Source organism: Phacochoerus africanus, chromosome 6, assembly GCF_016906955.1.
Source record: "Phacochoerus africanus isolate WHEZ1 chromosome 6, ROS_Pafr_v1, whole genome shotgun sequence".
In the NCBI taxonomy this organism is placed as follows: Eukaryota; Metazoa; Chordata; class Mammalia; order Artiodactyla; family Suidae; genus Phacochoerus; species Phacochoerus africanus.
Genome location: NC_062549.1, coordinates 29,224,982 through 29,246,747, shown reverse-complemented (window position 1 = coordinate 29,246,747; position 21,766 = coordinate 29,224,982). Strand labels below are relative to the sequence as shown.

Sequence of the window (21,766 nt, the reverse complement as noted above, 5' to 3'; positions counted from 1 at the left end):
ACAAAACACTTTCCTTTTTTTTTTCCCCCAGTCAAGGTGATTTTTAAATTTGGTAACTTTAGAAAGATCCAATGTTTCCCTCAGTTTGATAAACAAAAGCTCAACAATGGGAAATAGCTTTAACCACTATTTTCTTAAGTTCATTCACCAAAGGAAATCTTTCAGGACCCAGCAGCCTGTTTCAGTCATTCTATGTTCACTTTCAGAGAGATGCAGAGTCTGATGGGTTGATATTGCTATGCCAATGCTTTCTTCTCGATATACACCTGATTAAAGGCTACAGATCAAAGAGCAAACCACTTACAGCAAAGTGCTGCCGACCCAAAAGCTCATCTGTGAATGGAATCACTTAAAGTTACTTTAAAGGGTCATCACAAAGAGGGTGCTTATTTTTAGAAATGAGTTTTCCTTTGATACAAAGAAAAATGTTGGCCATTTCCCTTATGTTTATAACAACATTCCAATTTAATCTTCAGTTTAAAAATTCTTTAATTATTGCACAACAGTGTTTTGTCGATTGCACAACACCCACATCTCTGTTTTACAAGTGTGTGTGTGTGTGTTGCGTGTGTACAGATTCCTTTTCTTTATGGTAGTAACATATGTCCAACTAAGATTTACAATTTTAATTCTGCTCTCTGGGGAAAGCTTTAAACATGAATGATAAGGAGAAAAAGTCTGAGAGAAAAAAAGCCTGTTATGAAAACATTATATTTTTACTACTTTATTACTTACCCAAATCTTTTCCTGTAACAGCAGTGTAGCTGGAAAGGAGCATGGTATTGTGCATGTGTCTGTTCCAAAAAGTTATCCACATCCCTATCTTCACCACTTAAAGTCATTGACTTTATGTCATGTATATATACTGAAGGCCTTCAAGTAAAATTAACCAGTAGGTGTTAGAATTATTCTTAGGGTGATGATTAGAATCTTGTACACAAAGAGGCCTTCCAATCTAAATTTCCTCTGTTGGTTATCATGACTATCACTGAAAAATCTGGAAGAGCATTTGCCAAAACACACATCCGCATGTTTTTTTGTTCAGTTGTACATAAGAACCCAATATAATTATTCTTGAATTAAAATCAAGTTTATAAGAGTTATGTTCTTTTAAATACTAAGATTCCATCTAGTAGTATTCAACTGATAAATTCAGTGAACTATATTTACTTCACTTTTGTTTACAGTGAAATTAAAAGTTGAAAGACAAAAAGATGTCTTACCAATATAAATAAATTTTGTGGAAAAAAACACTGCACCACTTTATACATTTAATGTCTGGCATTTCTATTTTCGGCAAATATATTATTCTAACATAGTACAACTTTTTTACTTTCCTTTCTTTTATATTGTTTTATAAAATTTGAGTGAACTTTTAAAAACAAGCAAACAAAAAACAAAAGAAGTTTGTCTGCTCCTAGAAGACAGAACCAAAAAAACATTGGGTAAATTTAAAAACACACACACACATTAGTTTTGCTTCTCTACAATTTAGTCATTATAGTAGAATATAAGTTTCAAACACACAAAACCTCGAGTCTCCTGGTGCATCTTGTGTTACCATCTCTTATTCCACTGGCATTCCTATGTTGGAGCAGAGTGTTCTTAGGATAATTTAGCTGAAAAAAAAAAAAAAGAGCTACAATTCTTCCTTGTCTATTATAAATATCCAGAGATGCCAAAGGGAATTCTCTCACTTTTTTCTTAGATGCTCTAGAAGGGAGCACAAGATTTCAGTATTTTTCAAAACTTTGATAGAGATGAATCTAAATATTTATCCTGTTTACTAGTAAGAGAATGTAGTATCTTATAAAAGAAATAATTTTGTCAGTATGGGGCTTTTTTTTTTCTTTTAAAGTATGTAGTCAATTACTCTTCCCAGAGTTCCTTAGGTCATTAATGCTCAGATAAGGAAATGTGGCCAGATGATCAAATGGTAAACCTGAAGAATAATGTCCAACTTACAAGGCTGTTACATCTTTTAAAATGACGGAATGTTAACTAAAAGTGAAAATGAATCAAATAAGAGGCACTACTATTAAATGTCAGTGAAACCTCATTTGAGTCTTAAAAATCTTCCAAAAAACAAGGCCTCGAGTCCCTAGACAAGGGAGTTACAAGGCTAGACAACTAAGAATATTCTCTAATTATGTCATCTATTAAACATCTATTAAAACATAGAACTCGGGATGATTTCTGAATCAATGAGACTATTCACATTCTGCCTAGTATTTCTTAGGATTGGTTATACTAACTCACTAGCATAAATTTAAATTTTTAAGTAAAAATGATAATAAAAGTCCCAATGCTTGTTTGTCACACTTAAGTTTTGTCCCTGTCAGAGTAGTGTTTACACTGACAGCTGCACATATGGCACCAAAGTACTGACCTTTGAATATACAAAGATAAAGCTTCCAACCTGCCATTATGGGATGCATATTTTAGGTTTTGTTTTTAAAAGTTATAATGATTTTAAGTGGATCTACATGCACTCTTTCCAGGTCTCCCTCGCATCCAATGGTATGCACTTAGGAAACAGCTGGCAAAGGTTCAGGGTGCAAATCTGTGGCTAGAGTGAAGAAACATTAACTGGCTTATGCACAGATGGACCAACAGCACCATCCTAATTAGCCAAGTGAACAAAGACACAACTAATCAGTGCTTCTTCTCTATGCAGACCATTTGTCTTTAAAATAAAAAGAAAAGCTGTATGCTCCCTAAATTGAGGAAACCAGAGGGAATCACAGAAATGAGCTCTTTGCTAGACTGCTATTTTAATATCTACCAATCAACTGCGTACCTACATAAATAAATAGGCAGTGGAGTAACTATCTACCAGTTACCTATTATTAGGATGGGGAGTGTAAAAGATGAAAAAAATCATGGTTACCGTACTTATTAAAGAGCATGTAGAAGTCAAAAAAAAAAAAAAATGTCCACAAATAAATGCAATCCAATACTATTTTATTCCTTTAGGAAAGTGCCAGATTTCAAGTCCTGATTAAATAAGAGTGTCTGTGATCCAATTGTTTTTTTCCATGCCATTAGCATACAAGCTGTGCCTCCTGTCCTCAAACCACCGCTGTCTAGGACTGTTCCATATGGAATCTTAAGATGCCTACTATTTAAGCCATCAGACTTATATACATGTTAAGTATACTTTGTTTATTTACCTGGAATTGTGCCTAAGTATCCAAGCTGTTTTCCAGTTCAAAATGTGAACCTCTTAACTGTCTTCACAATACTTAAAAACAGAATTAATCAATCTGGCATTATTCTTCCCACCTCATTAGACTAAATGGAAGTCAGCACAAGAGTCACAGTTTTAGAACCAAAATAGGAGATGCCTTAGATTAATGTTATTTCTTGCAGATTCTAACAGTCAAACAGTTTATTAAAGACATGAGACGAAAAATTAACAAAACTTAAAGTGTTTGTGCTACCTCTCCAGTAAGTTAACACTTTTCCAGAGGAGTGGCTTGATCTCTGAGTGAACGCATGGGAGTAAATTATGCATGGAAAACACATAAAACAATTTAACAGCAGACTATTTTCTAAGGATCTAATTAAAGACTCATTGGATGTTTTAAACATTTCACTCTAGCAGATAGTTTGGCTCTGACCTTGGTTATTTCTTACTGATGATCTTTACTGCTCAGTATTTTACTAGTGACTTTTACTGCCAAGGCAAATCTGATTTAGGGTCTCAACTGCTCATGTGTTAGCAGTGGCACTAGACCCAAATGACTTCTGCAGGATGCTTGAGCATATATGAGGATACCCATACCTCTTCCCTGTCCACACATCCAACAGCTGGAAAACAAAACAGTGGCCAGATGTGGGTATCAACAGAGGTCTGACAAATAGAATTCTGAGTTCACAATGTTGTAATTTTGGAAGTCAATAGTTTAATGCTGTTCGACTGTTTTCCTTACCACTGGGAAGTACAGAGGATGGAAAACATCCGAAGTCATTAGAATATATGCCTCTATTTTTACTTTTACCATTAGCAAGAAAGAGCTAATACCAAGGGAAAAAAAATGTTTTGAAATCTTTCATAAATTGTGCATTGTGTTGATTTTAACAAGTTTTCAACTAGCCCTAACCATAAAAAAAGTATCCTATAACAACACTTCATAAGTCTAAGTGTCTTCACATACACTAATACTTAACAAATTATATTGTTGTGTTTGTGTCTTAGACATCAACTATGAACTTATGGAGAAGGGCTATGGAAGACTTAATTTTGAAACAGGTTCTTTTATTAAACTTTCTCCTTCCAAGTGCACAATTTTTTATATTGTACCATTCTGAAAAAGATTCATTCATTTGTTCACTAATTTATCAAGGGCCTAATATAAGCCAGGCATCACATTCAGCAATGAACAAGATAGATACATCCATTAAAAAAAAAAATGAAAATGGCAGTCTAGAGTGGATATTAACCAACTAATTATGAAATTAGTGTAACTAGAAGTGGGATAAATAATACAAGAGACTAAGAGAAGAATCTAGCCTAGTCTGAGACTCATGGAAACTTTCCTTGAAAAAGAAAATGTACTTTGATATATGAGTTGAGTTCTGGAGGAAAAATAAACACTGAAGTACATGTGTGCTTCTGGCACATAATGATAGAAAAGACTGCTTCTCTTTAGAGGAGTATTTTTCAAATATGAATTGATACCAACTAGATGTATGAAACAAAAAAAAGAATAGAAAAAAATAGGGATTACATATTGAAAGGGTATATAGTTTTATAAAATATTTGCATCATATATTTACTCTTTATAGTATTAGGTCATGATGTAAAATGTTTTTCTTAGTCTGCAGCAGTCAAAATAGCTTGCAGCTACTTTTTAAAGGACTGAGAGGCCAGTGGGGCTTGAGGCTGGGATATAATGGGGCTGATGCAGCAAGCAGATAATGAGGGCCAGGTAAAGGATTCTGTCTCTAGGCTAAGAACAATGGGGAGCCACTGTATAATTATAATCAGGGACGGAAAACAATCGGATTTAAATTGAAAATGGTTACTCTAAAATATAGAAAACAGGTGAGACTGAAAGGGGGGTCTACATCAGTTACAGGGAAAGTGATTCAGAAGCTACTGTTTTGATTTAAGTGATGGATATTGGACAAGAATAGTGGCAGAGAAGTAGGTAGATTCAAAACACAAAATATGAAATAAATTTAAAGAATACAAGTGGGCATTGAGAGTATAAGAAGTCAGTCACTACCAAAGATGAAGAAAATCATTGAAAAAAGAAACTGAATGTATTTAACAGCAAATTAGACACAGTTGGAGAGATCATTAATGAATTATAAGACAGAGCTGAAGAAATTATCCAAACCCCAATGCAGCACAGATGATAGAGATAAAAAATATGAAAGGGAAGGAGGTTTTTCTGGAGTGAGAACTCAAAACCTCAAGGAATCAAGAAAAAAATATCCACAGAGATAATTTTCACACAAGACAAAAGGCATTTTCAGAATCAGGAGGTCCAATGAGTAACTACCAGTAAATAAAATTCACACTGAGACACATCACTGCAAAACTATAGTACACCAATGAAAAGGAGATCCTAAAAGCAACTTACAAAAAAAGTCTAATTACAAAGAGAATAAACAAGAGAAAGGGTATTATTGTCTAAAATAATATCTAATTTATAAAAGTAAAAGATATATATTAGGAAAGATGATGAACACAACTGAGAAAGATAACTACAGTAAAAGCTTTCTTCATATTGTTGGCAGGGGCCAAAGATACTAATTTTAAGGCATTAAGTTCCAAAATACATGTTTTTTTGTTTTGCTTTTTAGGGCCACACGTGCAGCATATGGAAGTTCCCAGGCTAGGGGGTTGAACTGGAGTTACAGCAGCCGGCCACAGCCATGCAGGATCCAAGCCAGGTCTGCAAACTACACCAGATCCTCACCCCACTGAGCCAGGCCAGGGATTGAACCCCACGTCCTTATGGATACTAGTTGGGTTCGTTACCGCTCAGTCGTAACTGGAACGCCCTAAAATACACAGGGCTAAAGTTTCCAGGGTGACCACTATAAAAAGAGAACGTTCAGTTGCTCAACTAGCAGAAGAAAGAAAAAAAAAAAAAACCAAAAAACAGAAGGCAAAAAATAGGGTGGAAAAGAGCCAAAGCGGTACATACAGAAAGCTCATACGATGTAGAAATAAGTCCATATACATTCGTAATCACAATAAAAGGAAATGAATTTAACCTTCCAGTTAGGCAACACATGATCGTCAGGCTGGTTCCAAAAACACCAGATAACAAGCTGGAAAACACCTTGTGTTTATCAATGCTTGAATGAATTACGTACGTTCAGAAAATGGGGTACTAGAAAGCAGTTAAAAACAAATAGACTAGAACTGAATATACCAATAAGAATAAATCAATATGGGTAAATTTCAGTGTTGACAAAGTAAGCCACAGAATACAAAGTATTATCAATTAACTACACATGTTGAAATACATAAAACCAGACATTTTTGCTAGGAATGTGTTAATATCCTTACTTTTCTTAATGGTGTGTGTTCCTTACCAAGAAATTTAAGGAAATACATATATATATATGTACTATATATATATATACTATATCATATACTATAAAAATCATGGTAATGGTAATGGTTACTTCTCAGGGGCAAAGAGGAAAATACAATCAGAGAGGGCCCCACGAACTCTTCAGAGTTACTTGGAACATTCAATTTCTTAAGCTGAGGAGATTTTGGTAAGTAGGTATGTTTAAAATCTTTATACAGGAGTTTTATATATATATATACATACATACATATATATATACACACACACACACACACACACACACACACACACACACACACACACACACACATATATGAAAACACCCTTTCCTCTCATTTGAAGATAATGGTGCCAAGGGACTTGAACAGTTTTCTGGATCAAGATCCTCATTTATAATCTACTAAACATATATTCTTTAAACCCTTTGTAAATTTAGTCTGGACTGATTTATAAGGCAATAATGATCTAAGGAGACATGGTGTAACTGAAAAGGTCTGTTTTCAATTCCTTGCTTTAACATTTACTAGGTATGACCCTGAGTAATCACCTGTGCGTTTCCTAATCAATATACAAATATCAGCACAAAAATTACAGTGGCACTCAAATGTTGCATTCCTTTTCTTTTCCTTAGGGTTGTTCAGATATATAGATGTATTTGGAGTGGATAAGCTATGACATCCTGCTGTAAGGCACAGGGAACTATATCTAGTCACTTGTGATGGAACATGATGGAGGATAATGTGAGAAAAAGAATGTCTATATCTATGCATGACTGGGTTACCTTGCTGTACAGCAGAAATTGACAGAACATTGCAAATCAACTATAAAAGAAAAAATAAAAATAATAAAAAAATTAAAAAGTGATGTAAAAATGCCTGACACATAGTAAATGCTTAGAATTAGCATCCTATCTTTTTTCCCTGCAGATTTTACTCATCCTCTAAGACACATTTAGTAACTGCCAGACTTGCTTTTAACTGCTGGTGATATAATCACCTAGAAATCTTTGCTATTAACATGGCTTGGTTGAGCAAAAGTCTTAAGATAAAAAGTGACTATTAATGATGCCTTTAAGAACATTTTCCCCTTGGGTCATTGGTAGACAGAAACACTGGCATTTTAACATTCTTCCCACTTTAACACAGCCTGAGTAATATATACAATTTTATACAGTTTTATGTAACTATTGCTCCATTTCTTATAGATCTGTACTTTTGACCCAGGGAATTAGCTCCTACAATGAGCCAAAGCGTCTGTTTTATGCTCGCTTCGGCAGCACATATACTAAAATTGGAATGATACAGAGAAGATTAGCATGGCCCCTGAGCAAGAATGACACGCAAATTCATGAAATTTTCCTTATTTAAAAAAAAAAAAAAAAAGAAGGGTATGTTTCTATCTATGCCACATTTTGGTACATTTTCTCTATGAATCTTGATCATTTTGTAATACAAGTCATCCTCTAGATTTGACATTTTCACAACACTAGCTATAGATGAATCAAAAATTAGCATTTGGCATACCTTGATCAGCAGTCTCCCCCCTAGCTTCAGCATCTTTGTCTTATAGTTTGGAAGAACCAATGCTACAGACTAGAGGTCTGAAACCTCAGCACAAAGCCCAAATCTGGCCTGCCTTCTTCAAACTTAACTGTATATTGAGGGTGGCCTAATCAGGTACAATACGCAAATATCTTTTTATCTTTGTACCATTCCTTGAGAGCAGAAACAGAAAATTCTCTTATGTGACTGAGTTTTAGTTTAACAATTGAAGTGAAAATCAAATCACTTATAAGTAAAGCAGAGCCAACCAGGGCTTTATGTACTTCTTAAATATCTTAGGTGGCCAGTTAACTGTGTGTGTGTGTGTGTGTGTGTGTGTGTGTATGTGTGTGTGTGTGTGTATGATATTCAAGGAGAGGTATTTCTAAAATTCAACTTATAATCCTATTTAAGTCTCTGTAGCTGTCTAGAGAGTGACTGCAGAAGCCACTTCAACTAACAGCACTTTATCAGCAGGCTTATTTGTTATTAGCTCCAAACTGCAAACAACCAAAATATCCCAAAATAGGTACATGGATTTAAACAATGTGTTACATCAATACCATGGAATACAACTTAGCAATAAAAAGGAACAAACTATTGATACATATACAACTTGAATAGTTATATAACTTGATATATATATAACTTGAATAGTTTTATATATATATAAATAACTTGAATACATATATATCTAACTTGAACAGATCTCAAGAGTATCATGAGCAGAAAAAGCTAATCTCAAAGAAGTTACATTTTGTATGGTTCCATTGCTATTAACATCTACATAATGACAAAATTATTGAGACAGAAAACAGACTGATGGTTGCCAGAGGTTAGAGCTGGAGGGAGTGGATGTGACTCCAAAGGGGTAGTAGCATAAGGGAGACCTTTATGAGGATGATACCTCTATATCTTGACTGCAGTGATGGTTACACAAAAAGTGCTCAAATGGCACAGAGCTATTCACACCACTGTACCAATGTCAATATCCTAGTTTTGACATTAAAAATGAGGAACTAGGTTTAGGTTGCATAGGACCTCTCTGTACTATTTTTGTAACTTCCTGTGAATCTATAATTATTCCAAAATGAAAAGGTAAAAAAAGCACACACTGAGGAGTTCCCTAGTGGGCTAGTGGTCAGGATTCTGTACTTTCACCACTGTGGCTGGGGTTTAATCCATATCAAACTGCTGCATGCAGGACCAAAAAAATTAAAAAAATTAAAAATAAAAAGCAAACACTTACATACACAAGGAAATAAAATGAAACACAGCCAATTTTATTTAAAGTCTCCAAAATTTATAATCATTATGTTGTTTCTAAAATGTTTCACCTTTATATAATGGCTTTATTATTTCATCTTTCTTTTACAGTTTTTTTCTTCATTTTTCTTTACAGATCTTCAATAAAAGCCAGAGTCCTGAGTTGCCCAGTTAGGAGCCTAAAATACAAAGAGAAACAGACAGAGTGAAAAATATTTTCTGAAAAGCTATCTTAGAAAAAAGTGACACTAGCATTTTTTCAGCATTACTTCTACAACATTCTTTAAGATTTTAACAAACCCTGGAATTACTAAATGTGAGGTGTCTCAGAGCAAAACAAACACATCAAAATACCATCTGATTAGGTATATAACAGAATATTATTCACCCATAAAAAAGAATGAAATAATGCTATTTGAAGCAACATGGGTGGACCTACAGATAATCATACCAAGTAAGTCAGAAAGAGAAAGACAAATACCACATGATATCTCTTATTGTGGAATCTAAAATATGACACAAACGAACTTATCTACGAAACAAAAAGAGACTCACAGACATAGAGAACAGACTTGTGGTTGCCAAGGGCAGAGGAGTGGGGAGGAATAGATTAGGAGTTTGGAATTAGCAGATGCAAATTATTACATAAGAATAAACAATAAGGTCCTACTGTATAGCAAAGGGGACTATATTCAATATACTGTAACAAACCATAATGGAAAAGAATATGGAAAAGAGTATGTATGTACATATACACATACATACACATGTATATCCATAAAGAACTGAATTACTTTGTTGTACATCAGAAACTAACACAAGATTGTAAATCAACTATATTTCAATAAAATAAATTAAAAAAAACCCTGGAACAGTTTTTGACCAATTATAAAGTATAACAATGACAATATCATCAATACCATAACGAAAATCAATATAGACTGATCCATAAGCATGTAGGAAAAAAACCCATCGTATAAAAGTTATTTTTCAGGTTCAATCATTCTAGACTTGGTTGTAATAGGCAAGGACAATTTCTTAATTCTTCCGTCTTTTTAACAAGGCCATTCAAATTCCTTTAATATCTAATATGCAAAATTTCTATCAAAAAGGGGGATATATTTTTCTGACAGTTAAATATGAATATCAGATAAAAATCAAATTCTATAAGATCAATGTTAACAGATATAATAAGGTCAACACTTCCAAAGAAGTTCTTTAGATTTAAAAGGACCACAAATTTCAAGTACTTGAGAGAGATCAACACATGTAAATTACCATTTGCCAGTATCAAAACAATGTGCTGAAAACACCGAGGAAATGAGTTAATGAAGGCACACAGAGTAAAGGAAAAAACTATAATAAACTACGAACACTTTTTTTACTTTCCTTGATTAATGCATAATATATCTAAGAGAAATTCTTTTCAGTTTAGTAATTTCTTAAACAAAATGTTCATACCCCCAATAAACAAATACAAAATCAGATACAACCAATATTAATTTGTTTTCAAGTGAAGCCCCTTTGACAATTATGTTACATTATTGCTAAATCCCAGAGAGAATAGGTGTGGTTCTTACCTCTGACCTACTATTTTGATTCAGTTTCTTCTCAATATTCATGGCCAACATCTGGCTTCTAAATGAAAGGCTTTTGGTCTTTTCAATCACTTGCTGATAGGGTGAGACTGCATTGTTACCCATAACCACATGACCCTAAAATGAGACAGAGGGAAATTGATCCTGTAATGTTAACAACTGAGTTTCCCACATAAGTCATGAGTATGACACCATAACACTACCTGCCTGCTGCACATATTTTTATGAACGGTAGAGAGATGACAATATTCAACTAACAACACAAAACAGGAGGTAGCTGTTGCCTTCAAGGAACTACTACACATGAATAAATTCTTAATAGCAAAGAATAGATGTCCTAATGAAAGCCCCCCTCCAAAATATAAAATAATCTCTCTAGTATGTAGCAAAGCTATCATAATACTCACTAATTTAGAATCAATCTTGGCATCCAGTCTTGCGTTTCTAATCAAATTTACAATCCACCTTTCAGCTTCTTCTGGAGTCATATTCAGTTTATCTGCCAACATGCTAATTAAAAAACAAACAAAAAAGACATTAACTGAGTCTAAAAGCTTTATTTTATATACATAGTCTTTGATCTATACTCTGTATAGAAACTTTTAGGTATTTAAGAGCCACTTTATCTTAAATATTATGACTTTTAAAACTACTGTTCATATGTTTGTGCTATTACTATCTTGTACTGTTCACAGTCCATCTCATTTCACCAGATTGTAAGATCTTTTAGGGAAGTGTCCCATATTCTGCATTTACAGAAATTCTTTTAGCTTCCAGAAAAGTATCTTACACTTACCAGGTGCTTAACTAGTAATGATCTAAAGAAGAAAAATATCTTCTGATGTAGAGTATCAGTTTAATATTTAATATTAAATATTTGAGTATACAAATTAAACCAATTACAGGGAGCATCAGTAACAATTATAATAAAATGAAAAGCATAACTAAAACTCAGGGCCCGCTATGTATGTTTGTGTTATAAATTTTGAAGACACTCCCTAGAATTGTATAGTATATAACCTAACAGCCACTGAATTTAAGGGAAAAGAGACAGACAAACGTACAAAGAAAAACGTGAGAAAAGGAAAGGGGAGGAAAAAATATGAGACACACCAAGACCCAAATCTATGAACTAATGTCTTTGATGTCATCTGCATTTTCTAATTTATGATCAGGCAGAAAAAGAGGCTGCTGCAGGGCTTAATTTATCAGGACTAACACAGGCACAAGCCTAGTAGGTCAGTCAGTCAGCTAATTAAAGAGTATCTATGTAAGCATGTATAGTATTTAAGAAGCTAATATATATATGTATATGCATATACAAATGTTTAAACAGAAACATTAACTGTCCCCTTTTGCTTGTCTTCGTTAGGTTTACAAACTTGCCAGGCTTTCTAATGCTAATACTAGTTTAATGAAAAGAGCCAGAATACCAATAACAAAATAATTCCTTAGAATATTACGAGCTAAAATTTCCTAATCTGATAGCATTCCCAATTTTAAAATATAAATATTCAAGACACTGCAATCATATAATTATGTAATTCCAGAGCAACGAACACAAAAATAACCAATTAAGTTAATAAAAATACCTTTATGGGAATAATATAGACCTTTGCCATCCTTATTTTATGTATTTATTGACAAAGAGGTAGGAGAATTTCATTCAAAATGTAAAAAATTAGTTAATGCTAACAATAAAATTATTACAAACTAAATCTATGAAGACATAATCATTTCAATTTTATCTCTAAAATATGCCTGAAGTTAAAAACATGATGATGAGTATGAGCCAACTCAACCATAAGACTCCCTGGATTTACATATCAAATTTTGTTCTTTGGATTTTTATGATCAATTTTGCTGTAAGTACACAGTCTTAGCAAACATAAAGAAAAATGAATCCCTGACTATGCAATTTCTGAACTGATTTCACTTTATTCTCTTTATCACTGTTCTCTAACCAAATCTCACTTCACTTTAACAACTAAAAGTAGGGAAATGTTAAGTCATTTTACTTAAACAATCAGGCATTTTTTTGATTAGTAAAAAATTCTTGCAGCTGGTGTTTCCTGTGACTTCTCAATAAACTCCTTATGTTTCTTGCTGGTGCATGACTTATTTTAGAGATGTGTATGTTTCCTTCTCTTCTGTGATGCTAACCCTCCAAGAGCAGCAGAACAGGAAGATAATTTTGATCTCAGAACATTAAAACAAATGTTAATGCTGAAGTGCATGACCTTCTTAAGGGAGAAAAGGATCTCAAAGGAGCTGGCATCAGGTTTTCAAGAGCCTGAAACCTGCTCCATAATTATCTCTGCTCACATACCCTTCCAACATGGGCTTGATGCAGCCCCCATATCCTCCCCAATTCCCTCAACACCAGAAGATTTGGGAAAATATGATGCTGCAGAATGACACTGCCGAACAATTTCAATAAGGCAGAAGTGGTGGAGGGATAAAAAGTGTGGACAGAAGGTGGAATTCTCCTGGCCAGAGCTGTTCAACCAGAAAAGCGTGTTCCTCAGATTTCCTGAACCCTAGCACCAGCCTACATTAGGACCTGCAAAGCCCTTAGAACGATTCTCCATCCCGAGCTTCCCTGTGGGCTTGAGAGACCATAAGAAAAAGTGTGGAAGACAAAAGCGAACCTAGACGTTGGAAGAAACAACATTTAAGCCACTGCAGCAACCTTGGTTTTAGGAAAAGCCTAAAGGACTGAGGTGAAATTAAAATAAGAAGGGAAAGGAGAAGGAAAAGAAAAAAACAAAGTTGGCACCACTGGACAAGGAGCAGGACTAAAGCATACAGCCACTGTAAGTTCTCAGGATTTGAGGACAGCATTCCAAGTTGTAGGATGTGCCCTTCAAGTAGCAGATAAGTGACAATGAGGAACTTTATTACCACTAAAAAAAATTTTTAACAAAATAAAGTGGGGCCAAGACCATTTTACTCTGAAAAGATAAATGAAATAATTTGTACTAAATATATTAAAACTTCAACCTTCAATATCTCTATATACTTTTAAAAAACAGAAACATTATTCCTAGTGGCTACTGTATATAGCTGGTTTTATGAAGATTTAAAAAAATTACAACATAAAACTTACTTATGGAGGTTGTTTACATAATTAAAATTATAATGAAATACTTAGTCTTAAGCCTAAGTTATCAGACTCCTCTTCTTGATAACTATATCCAACTATTAAGTCCTATAATTATCTCTTTAACTAGATCTGAGATCCAAGCTACTCTCCTCTTGAAAGACTCTCCTCTGGCCAGACTGAACCTCTACATTCACTAAACATGCCAGGTTTTGAAGCACCTCAGGGCTTTTGCACATGCTGTGCCTTCTGCTTAAAAGGTTCATCCACCTTTCTCTTCACTTAGCTATGTGTTACATGGGTCTCATATAAAACAGCACCCTCATCAGTCTTCCAAGATACCTCTCTCAACCATGACACATCTGATGCTTTCACAGCCTGCTATTTTTTCAGAGCATTCATAAAGCTGTAGTTGTTTTGTTAAATATCTGCTTTCATGATGGACTGTATATGTGACCCAACAGCACGCACCATAGCTTCCTTGTTCACAGCTAAATATCCAGAATTAGCACAATGCCCAGGACACAGGAAGTAATTAATAAATACTGTCTGATTCCTACCCTAGTCACTACCCTAGTTCAGGTTCCATTACTGTCTCCTAGTTTTCTAATTAACCTGCCTCTTGAGTCTCTTCTTAAATCAATTTTACATAGCTGCCAGCTTAATCCTAAAACCCAACTATCAGTTTATTCCTAAATTTCATTCAAAACTATAATAGAGGAGGAGCTCCCATCATGGCTCAGTGGAAAAGAAATCTGACTAGCATCCATGAGGATGCAATTTCAACCCCTGGCCTTCTCAGTGGGTTAAGGATCCAGCATTGCCATGAGCTGTGGTGTAGGTCAGCAGCTACAGCTCAGATTCAACTCCTAGCCTGGGAACCTCCATATGCCATGGGTGTGGCCCTAAAAAGACAAAAAACCCCACAGAAATTTTTAAAAAATTTTAATAGAGCCGTTCTACCAAAATAATAAATTCAAATTGTGAAGTTTATCTTTCATAGTTCTCTACAATTGAGCTACAATCTAACTTTCTAGCCTTCTCCTAGTCCTCCTCATGACCACACACTAACCAAACCAAATCAATTCTCTTTCTTCCTTGTCATTCATTCAACAAAATACGAACTGTGTTAGATGCCAGTGAAAACATATAATCTATTTCCCACTTTACAGACTTTAGAGCTGGGGGTTGAGGAGTAGGGGACAATTACCTAATCCCCCCAATACATAAGCTATGTTAAGTGTAATGATGAAAAAAATGGAAGGAGCTATGTGAATGCAAAAGGGTTTAACCAGCTCTAATCTGGAGGTTTGGAGACAGTTTATCTTAGGAAATATTTAAAATCAAATTTTAAGATTAAAAAAGAAAAGAAAAGAAAAGAAAATTGTATATAATTCCAACTAGAATTCTCCATCCCTCTTCTTTCTTTACATCCATATTCTAAGTCTCATATTCCAACATGGCTGGAATAATGTGGTAACAATGCATCAAGAACCATAAATAAATGTCTGCATGCTGACCCATAACCCCACTTTGGGGATTTATTGTTTTGCACTATGATTGTTGATCCTTTACTTACTAAATCATGTCAAAGAAAAACTTGAAATAGGGTCCAAGAAATATTAGTAAATTACTGATGGCATCTCAGGTTACCTAGGCTACCAATCACTCCAAGAATAATTTAGAGAATATGGCAATAATCCAGTTTCTTTTAAGTAACAGGAAAATATACACAGCAAAAGAAATTAAATGATTAACAGAAACCCTCAAACTCCACAATTATCTTACATTTTGCTGATTTTATAAAAAATTAGATTTCAAAATAAAATTTAATATCCTTAATATTAAAGCTTAAATAAATAAGACACTGGCTTAAGCTATCCTACATCATGCTTATTTTATTTAAAATAATTCAGTCTATCAATAAACTAACGAAAACATAAAAATGTATCAAAATGCAGAATTTCTGAGAAAAAAACCTTAATCTAGACTTTAAACTCAAAAATAATTTCTAGATAATTTAGATTACAATAACAATCTCAATCCTATCAGTAGGCCACTTAAAGACATTTTAAATATTCTGTGTAAATCCCTTATACACATCGTTTAGTTAATGAGTGCTCCTGATAAGTGATATTGAATTATCTTCAATAAGAAATATATAAACCCCCAAATAATCAAAACAAAGCTAGAGGCATCACATTCCTTATTTCAAACTATATCACAAGGCTACAGTAACAAAAACAGTATGCTGTCGGCATAAAAATAGACATATAGAGACATAGAGAACAGAGTCCACAAATAAACCCAATCATATATGGTCAATTAATTTATGACAAAGGAGCCAAGCATACACAACAGGGAAAGAAAAGTCTCAACAAACAGTGGTGGGAAAACTGGACAGCTAAATGCAAAAAAAATGAAACTGGACTATTATCTTATACCATATATACAATTTAACTCAAAGTGAATTAAAGACTTGATCATTAAGACCCGAAGCCATAAAACTCCCTAAAAAAACAAAAAACAAAAAAAAACAAAAACAGGTGGTAAATTCCTTAATATTAGTCTTTGTGATTTTTTTTGGATCAAAAATAAAAGCAACAAAAGCAGAAATAAACGAGCGGGACTACATCAAACTAAAAAAGCTCCTGCACAGCAAAGGAAACCATCAACAAGATGAAAGGCAACCTATCAAATGGGAGAGATTGCAAACCATATCTTAAGGGGTTAGTGACTAAAATACAGAAGTAACGTATATCTCAATATCAAAAAACCACATAATTTGATTAAAAATGGGCAGAAGATCTGAGTAAGCATTTTTCCAAAGATGCCATACAGATGGCCAAGAGGTACATGAAAAGGTGCTCAACATCGCTACTCATCAAAGAAATGCAAATCAAAAATACAATGAGTGAAGTTAAGCTTATGGTTCAATGGGTTAAGAACCCGACAAAGCGTCCATGAGGATGTGGGTTTGATCCCCGGCCTTGCTCAGTGGGAGCGAATCCAAATGTCACCACAAGCTGCAGAGTGGGTCACAGATGCAGCTCAGTTTCCATGTTGCTGTGGCTGTGGCACTGGCCGGCAGCCATAGCTCTGATTTGACCCCTAGCCCAGGAATTTCCTTATGTCACAGGTGTGGCCATTAAAAAAAATAAATAAATACAATAAAATAGCACCTGTTAGAATGGCTGTTATCAAAAAGACAAAAAAAAAAATCAGCATTAGCAAGAATGTGGAGAAAAGTGAACCCCTGCCTTATCGATGATAAGGTAAACTGGTATAGTTACTATGGAAAACAGTATGGAGGTTCCTCAAACAATTAAAAATAGAACTACTGGGAGTTCCCTTCGTGGCTCAGTGGTTAACGAACCTGACTAAGATCCACTAGGATGCAGGCTCGATCCCCGGCCTTGCTCATTAAGAATCCGGCGTTGCTGTGAGCTGTGGTATATAGGTCACAAACATGGCTCAGATCCCATGTTGCTGTGGCATAGGCCGGCAGCTGTAGTTCCAATTGGACTCCTAGCCTGGGAACTTCCACATGCAGCAAGTGCAGCCCTAAAAAGCAAAAAACAAAAAACAAAAAAAAAACTATCACATGACTCAGCAATTCCACTTATCCAAAAGAAATGAAAATACTAACTTGAAAAGATATATGAAAACCCATGTTTACTGCAGCATTATTTACAATAGCCAAGACACAGAAACAACCTAAGTGTTCACCAATGAATGAATGAAGAAATGAGACAGAGAGATGAACACATGAATATTATTCAACCATTAAAAGAATGAAATCATGCCATTTGCAGCAACATGGAAAGACCCTGAAGGCATTAAGCCAAGTGAATTAAGTCAGACAGAAAAAGACAAAATACCATATGTCCCTTATAATGTGGAATCTAAAACAAATAAAAAGAGCACTAAGCTCAGCAGATACAGAGAACAGACGGTGTTTGAGGGGCGAGTGTGTGTTGGGAGAAGGGGCAAAATATCCAAAGTTCCAGTTACAAAATAAATTAAGTCTCAGGAGTTCCCCTGTGGCTTAATGGGTTAAGGATCCCACAGTGTCACTACAGCAGCTCAGGCAGATGCTGAGGCTCAAGTTATCCCTGGCCTGGGAACTTCTGCATTGCTACAGGTAAGGCCCCCCAGAAAAAGAAAGAAAGAAAATAAATAAGTCTAGGGATATAATGTATAGCATGATGACTACAGTTAGTAATACTATACTGTATATTTGAGAGTTGCCAAAAGATTAAATCTTATCACAAGAAAAAAAAATACAACTATGTGCGGTGATGAATGTTAAATAACTACTTATTATGACAATCATTCCACCTTATAAACAAATATCAAATTATGTTATGCACTTGAAACTAATGTTTTGCTATGTTAATTATGTCATTAAAAAAAAGAAACCTAAAACAAAAACTATCATTAATATCCTTAGTAAAATTAAAAACTATTGTGGTATTCTTTCACAAAATAAGAACAGAATGCTATAAAGAAAAAACATTCAAAGAAAAAAGAGTGATAGAGGGCTCATGGAAATTAAATAATAGAGATTTGTTTTTCCTCTACAAAAGATCTGAAAGATACTGAGAAAATCAGAGTATTGAAAACAAAGACAAAGAGACGGAAAATTTGAGGAAATGATAAGAAAATTGGAAGCCTGGTCCATGAAGTCTAATATCTAAACAATGGAAGTTTCAGAAGGGACAAACAGTGAACATAAGAAATTGCTGAACTCCTTTTTTATTTTTTATTGAGGCAAAAATATGGAACACTTCACAAATTCGCATGTCATCCTTGTGTAGGGGACATGCTAATCTCTGTATCGTTCTAATTTTAGTATATTTGCTGCCTAAGACAGCATCAAATAGACAATTTTAGATGTGAAAAAATTTACCTCCAAAGTCCCCTTCCTTATAAAACTATTGAAGAATATGCTTTACCAAATATGACAGTAAGCCAAGAAAAAGAAAAGCATCCTGTCCAAGGAACTGGAGCTCTATCATAGGCTAAGGGAACCACTAGGACAAGTGACAGAAAGAGACATATATGCACCTGGCACAAAGAGCAACCAGTCTAGATTTTTTGAGAAAGATAAAACTGATAAAATAATCAATTTTGACAAGAGATTTCTAAACTGGCATTGAGTCTGAAGTAGAACTAATGAAAAAGACATTAAGTAGAAGCAGCAAGTAAATGGGGGGAAAATGGCAATTAGTTCCTGGGAAAATAAATACTGAATACTAAAACATACTACAAATTTAACTTTTTTGAAAGAAATCAGTGCTAGTTTGAAAATCAACACTCAATTATATATATTTATATATATATAAAAGAGTTCAGAAAGAGTCCCACATACAAATGAGAATTTAAAATGTGGTGTAGGAGTTCCCGTCATGGCTCAATGGTAAAGAACACAACTAGTATCCATGAGGATGGGAGTTTAATCCCTGGCCTCACTCAGTGGGTTAAAGATCCAGGGTTGCTGTGAGCTGTGGTTAAGGTCACAAATGCGGCTAGGATCCCACGTTGCTGTGGCTCTGGCGTAGGATGGCAGCTATAGCTTCCATCCTTAGCCTGAGAACTTCCACCTGCCGTGGGTAGAGCCCTAAAAAGACAAAAAAAAAAAAAAAAAGTGGTGTGGGGGCCTTTAAATCAGTAGGGGCATATTGTTTTGCTAGCTACTTTCTATTCCCCAGCAAATCCTAGATGGATTCAAGAAGAAATAAAGCCATAAAAATCCTAGAAAAAAACAGATAAATCATATATAAACCTATTATGAGAAAGAACTTTTAAATAAAATATAAAATCCAGTACCATAAAGGAAAAGCTTATTAACTTTGACTAAATAAAAATGTAAATCACTCCTTCGGAAGGGAAAAATACAAAGTCCTGTTATTTCAAGGAAGAGTAAAAGTATTTCATCCTCTATTCAATTTCATTAATTAAACATGCTCATGACAGCACAAAATCAGATACTTTTCTTGTTTCTGTAATTAGGATCAGTGGTCCCACTTAAGAACATAAGATATATAAATCTAAATCTGGAGAACCAATTCTGCTTTCATCAACTACAGGCTGACTGTCTATCAGGTTTTCAATGACTAATCTGTAGATAGTCTCTCCTTTCCAAATCCTTCTATGGCCCTTGCCCTAATGTATCTTATATCTTAACAAATAAGGATTTGGGGTCCAGCATTTCACAGGCTTATTAATTACCTGTTTAAATAACCTGGCTTTCCAAATTTAATTTGATAAGCACAATATACTTCAAATGGTATTGACTTAAGCACTAAGCTATGGAAACCTTTAGCTTGCTTTTCACTGAAGACCGTGGCTAACTTTTCAGCATACCCAAAGAACTCCAGTCTTTTACAGGGATATGCTATGGCAACTAATTAAATAAGCGTTAAGTATAAACTGTATTAACTGTCAGGAGGAAATAGGAGAAACAGAAAAAAGAAAACAGAAGAAAATTGAGAAATGCTAAACGCTGTGTGTGACAAGTGAAAATTCTCATTGAATTTTCCATCTCATTAGTATATTACTTGATGGTTAACAGAGAAATACAAAGATAATGGCTGCTGAAACTATTTTATCTCCATCTGGAAATGCACTTCTTTTATTTCTCTCTAATATCAGGAAGTATAATTAAGAATATAAATTGCTATGTGGTAATAAAAACTTAAAAATATTAAGATCTAAAATGTTACTTAATAGAATAAGCAAAACAGAATGACTTTGTAACTTAAATGCAGGAGCAGTTGGCAAATACATACTTTTGTTAAAAGCCAAAACTAACCCCCATAGGGAAATTATATTAATGTATGCTCCAATATGTTTATCACACACAGTCAAAATATTACTTCCATACTTTGTTTCTTTCTACAATTGAAAGCTGGTCCAAAAGTTATCCTAGAACAGCTTTTAAGTTTCAGACACACACACCATATCTGATAAACTATTCAGTTATACTAAATTAAATCCCACCACAGTAATCTTTTTTGACAGATGTTACAAACTTTATGGTAAGCAAATTTGTAACTTATCCTACAAATCTATAGCGCTGTATATAAACTGATAAAACATTCTTAATACGCATTTTTAGAAAGATAAGACTATCACATGCGCTTACAGCCATTTAATGAAGAATCCTATCAATGGATGATGTTCCAAATCACAAATGCAAAGAGTTATTTAATAAACAACCATGGTTTTGTAATATCGAATAGCATTTAAAATGTGCCCACTAGGCAAAGAGACATATCCTTTCCCTCCACCCTCCAAAAAAGATCAACTATCAAATAACTTTAAATAAACTGGAAGCAGAGATGGGCCAGCATAAACTAGTGAATGGGGGTAATTTGTCATAATTAGTATACAGTGGGAAAGAGTCTATTAAAGATATTTCATTTAGAGTTATCAGGGTTCATTGAACCTTCAATCCAAATTAGTTTCTGGTTTCTTAATACACAAATTATCTCCATGACATTCTACCTTCTCTGTATTTTTCTTCAAAATGCTTATAATAATTTGTAATTTTCTCTTCACTTAATGTTTGTTTCTTCCTTTGGATTTTAAGTTCTGAGGCTGTGCTCCCTACTTTGTACCAAATGCCTGGCCAGAAGAGACACTCATTCCCATTTGTAGTATTTTCTTTAGACAACTGTATTAGTTATACTG

At 34.3% G+C, this 21,766-nt stretch overlaps 1 protein-coding gene and 2 non-coding genes across 3 annotated transcripts in view; 1 reads left to right on the top strand and 2 right to left on the bottom strand.

Moving 5' to 3' along the window:
- Positions 1–7,820: 7,820 nt before the first annotated feature.
- Positions 7,821–7,927, top strand: LOC125130192 (U6 spliceosomal RNA). Its single transcript, XR_007135688.1, has one exon. It is a non-coding gene; the product is annotated as a U6 spliceosomal RNA (small nuclear RNA).
- A 1,436-nt stretch (positions 7,928–9,363) lies between these two features.
- Positions 9,364–21,766, bottom strand: part of EIF3E (eukaryotic translation initiation factor 3 subunit E) — a 53,256-nt gene continuing 40,853 nt past the window's right edge. Inside the window, exons 11-13 of the mRNA XM_047783416.1 lie at positions 11,373–11,475; positions 10,948–11,082; positions 9,364–9,546 (exon numbers count right to left, since the gene is read on the bottom strand). Coding sequence (XP_047639372.1) covers positions 9,508–9,546; positions 10,948–11,082; positions 11,373–11,475 — 277 coding nt within the window. The 3' untranslated portion in view covers positions 9,364–9,507. The remainder of the gene's footprint in view (positions 9,547–10,947; positions 11,083–11,372; positions 11,476–21,766) is intronic.
- LOC125130205 (U6 spliceosomal RNA) lies at positions 18,844–18,946 on the bottom strand. The gene has a single exon (XR_007135700.1). It is a non-coding gene; the product is annotated as a U6 spliceosomal RNA (small nuclear RNA).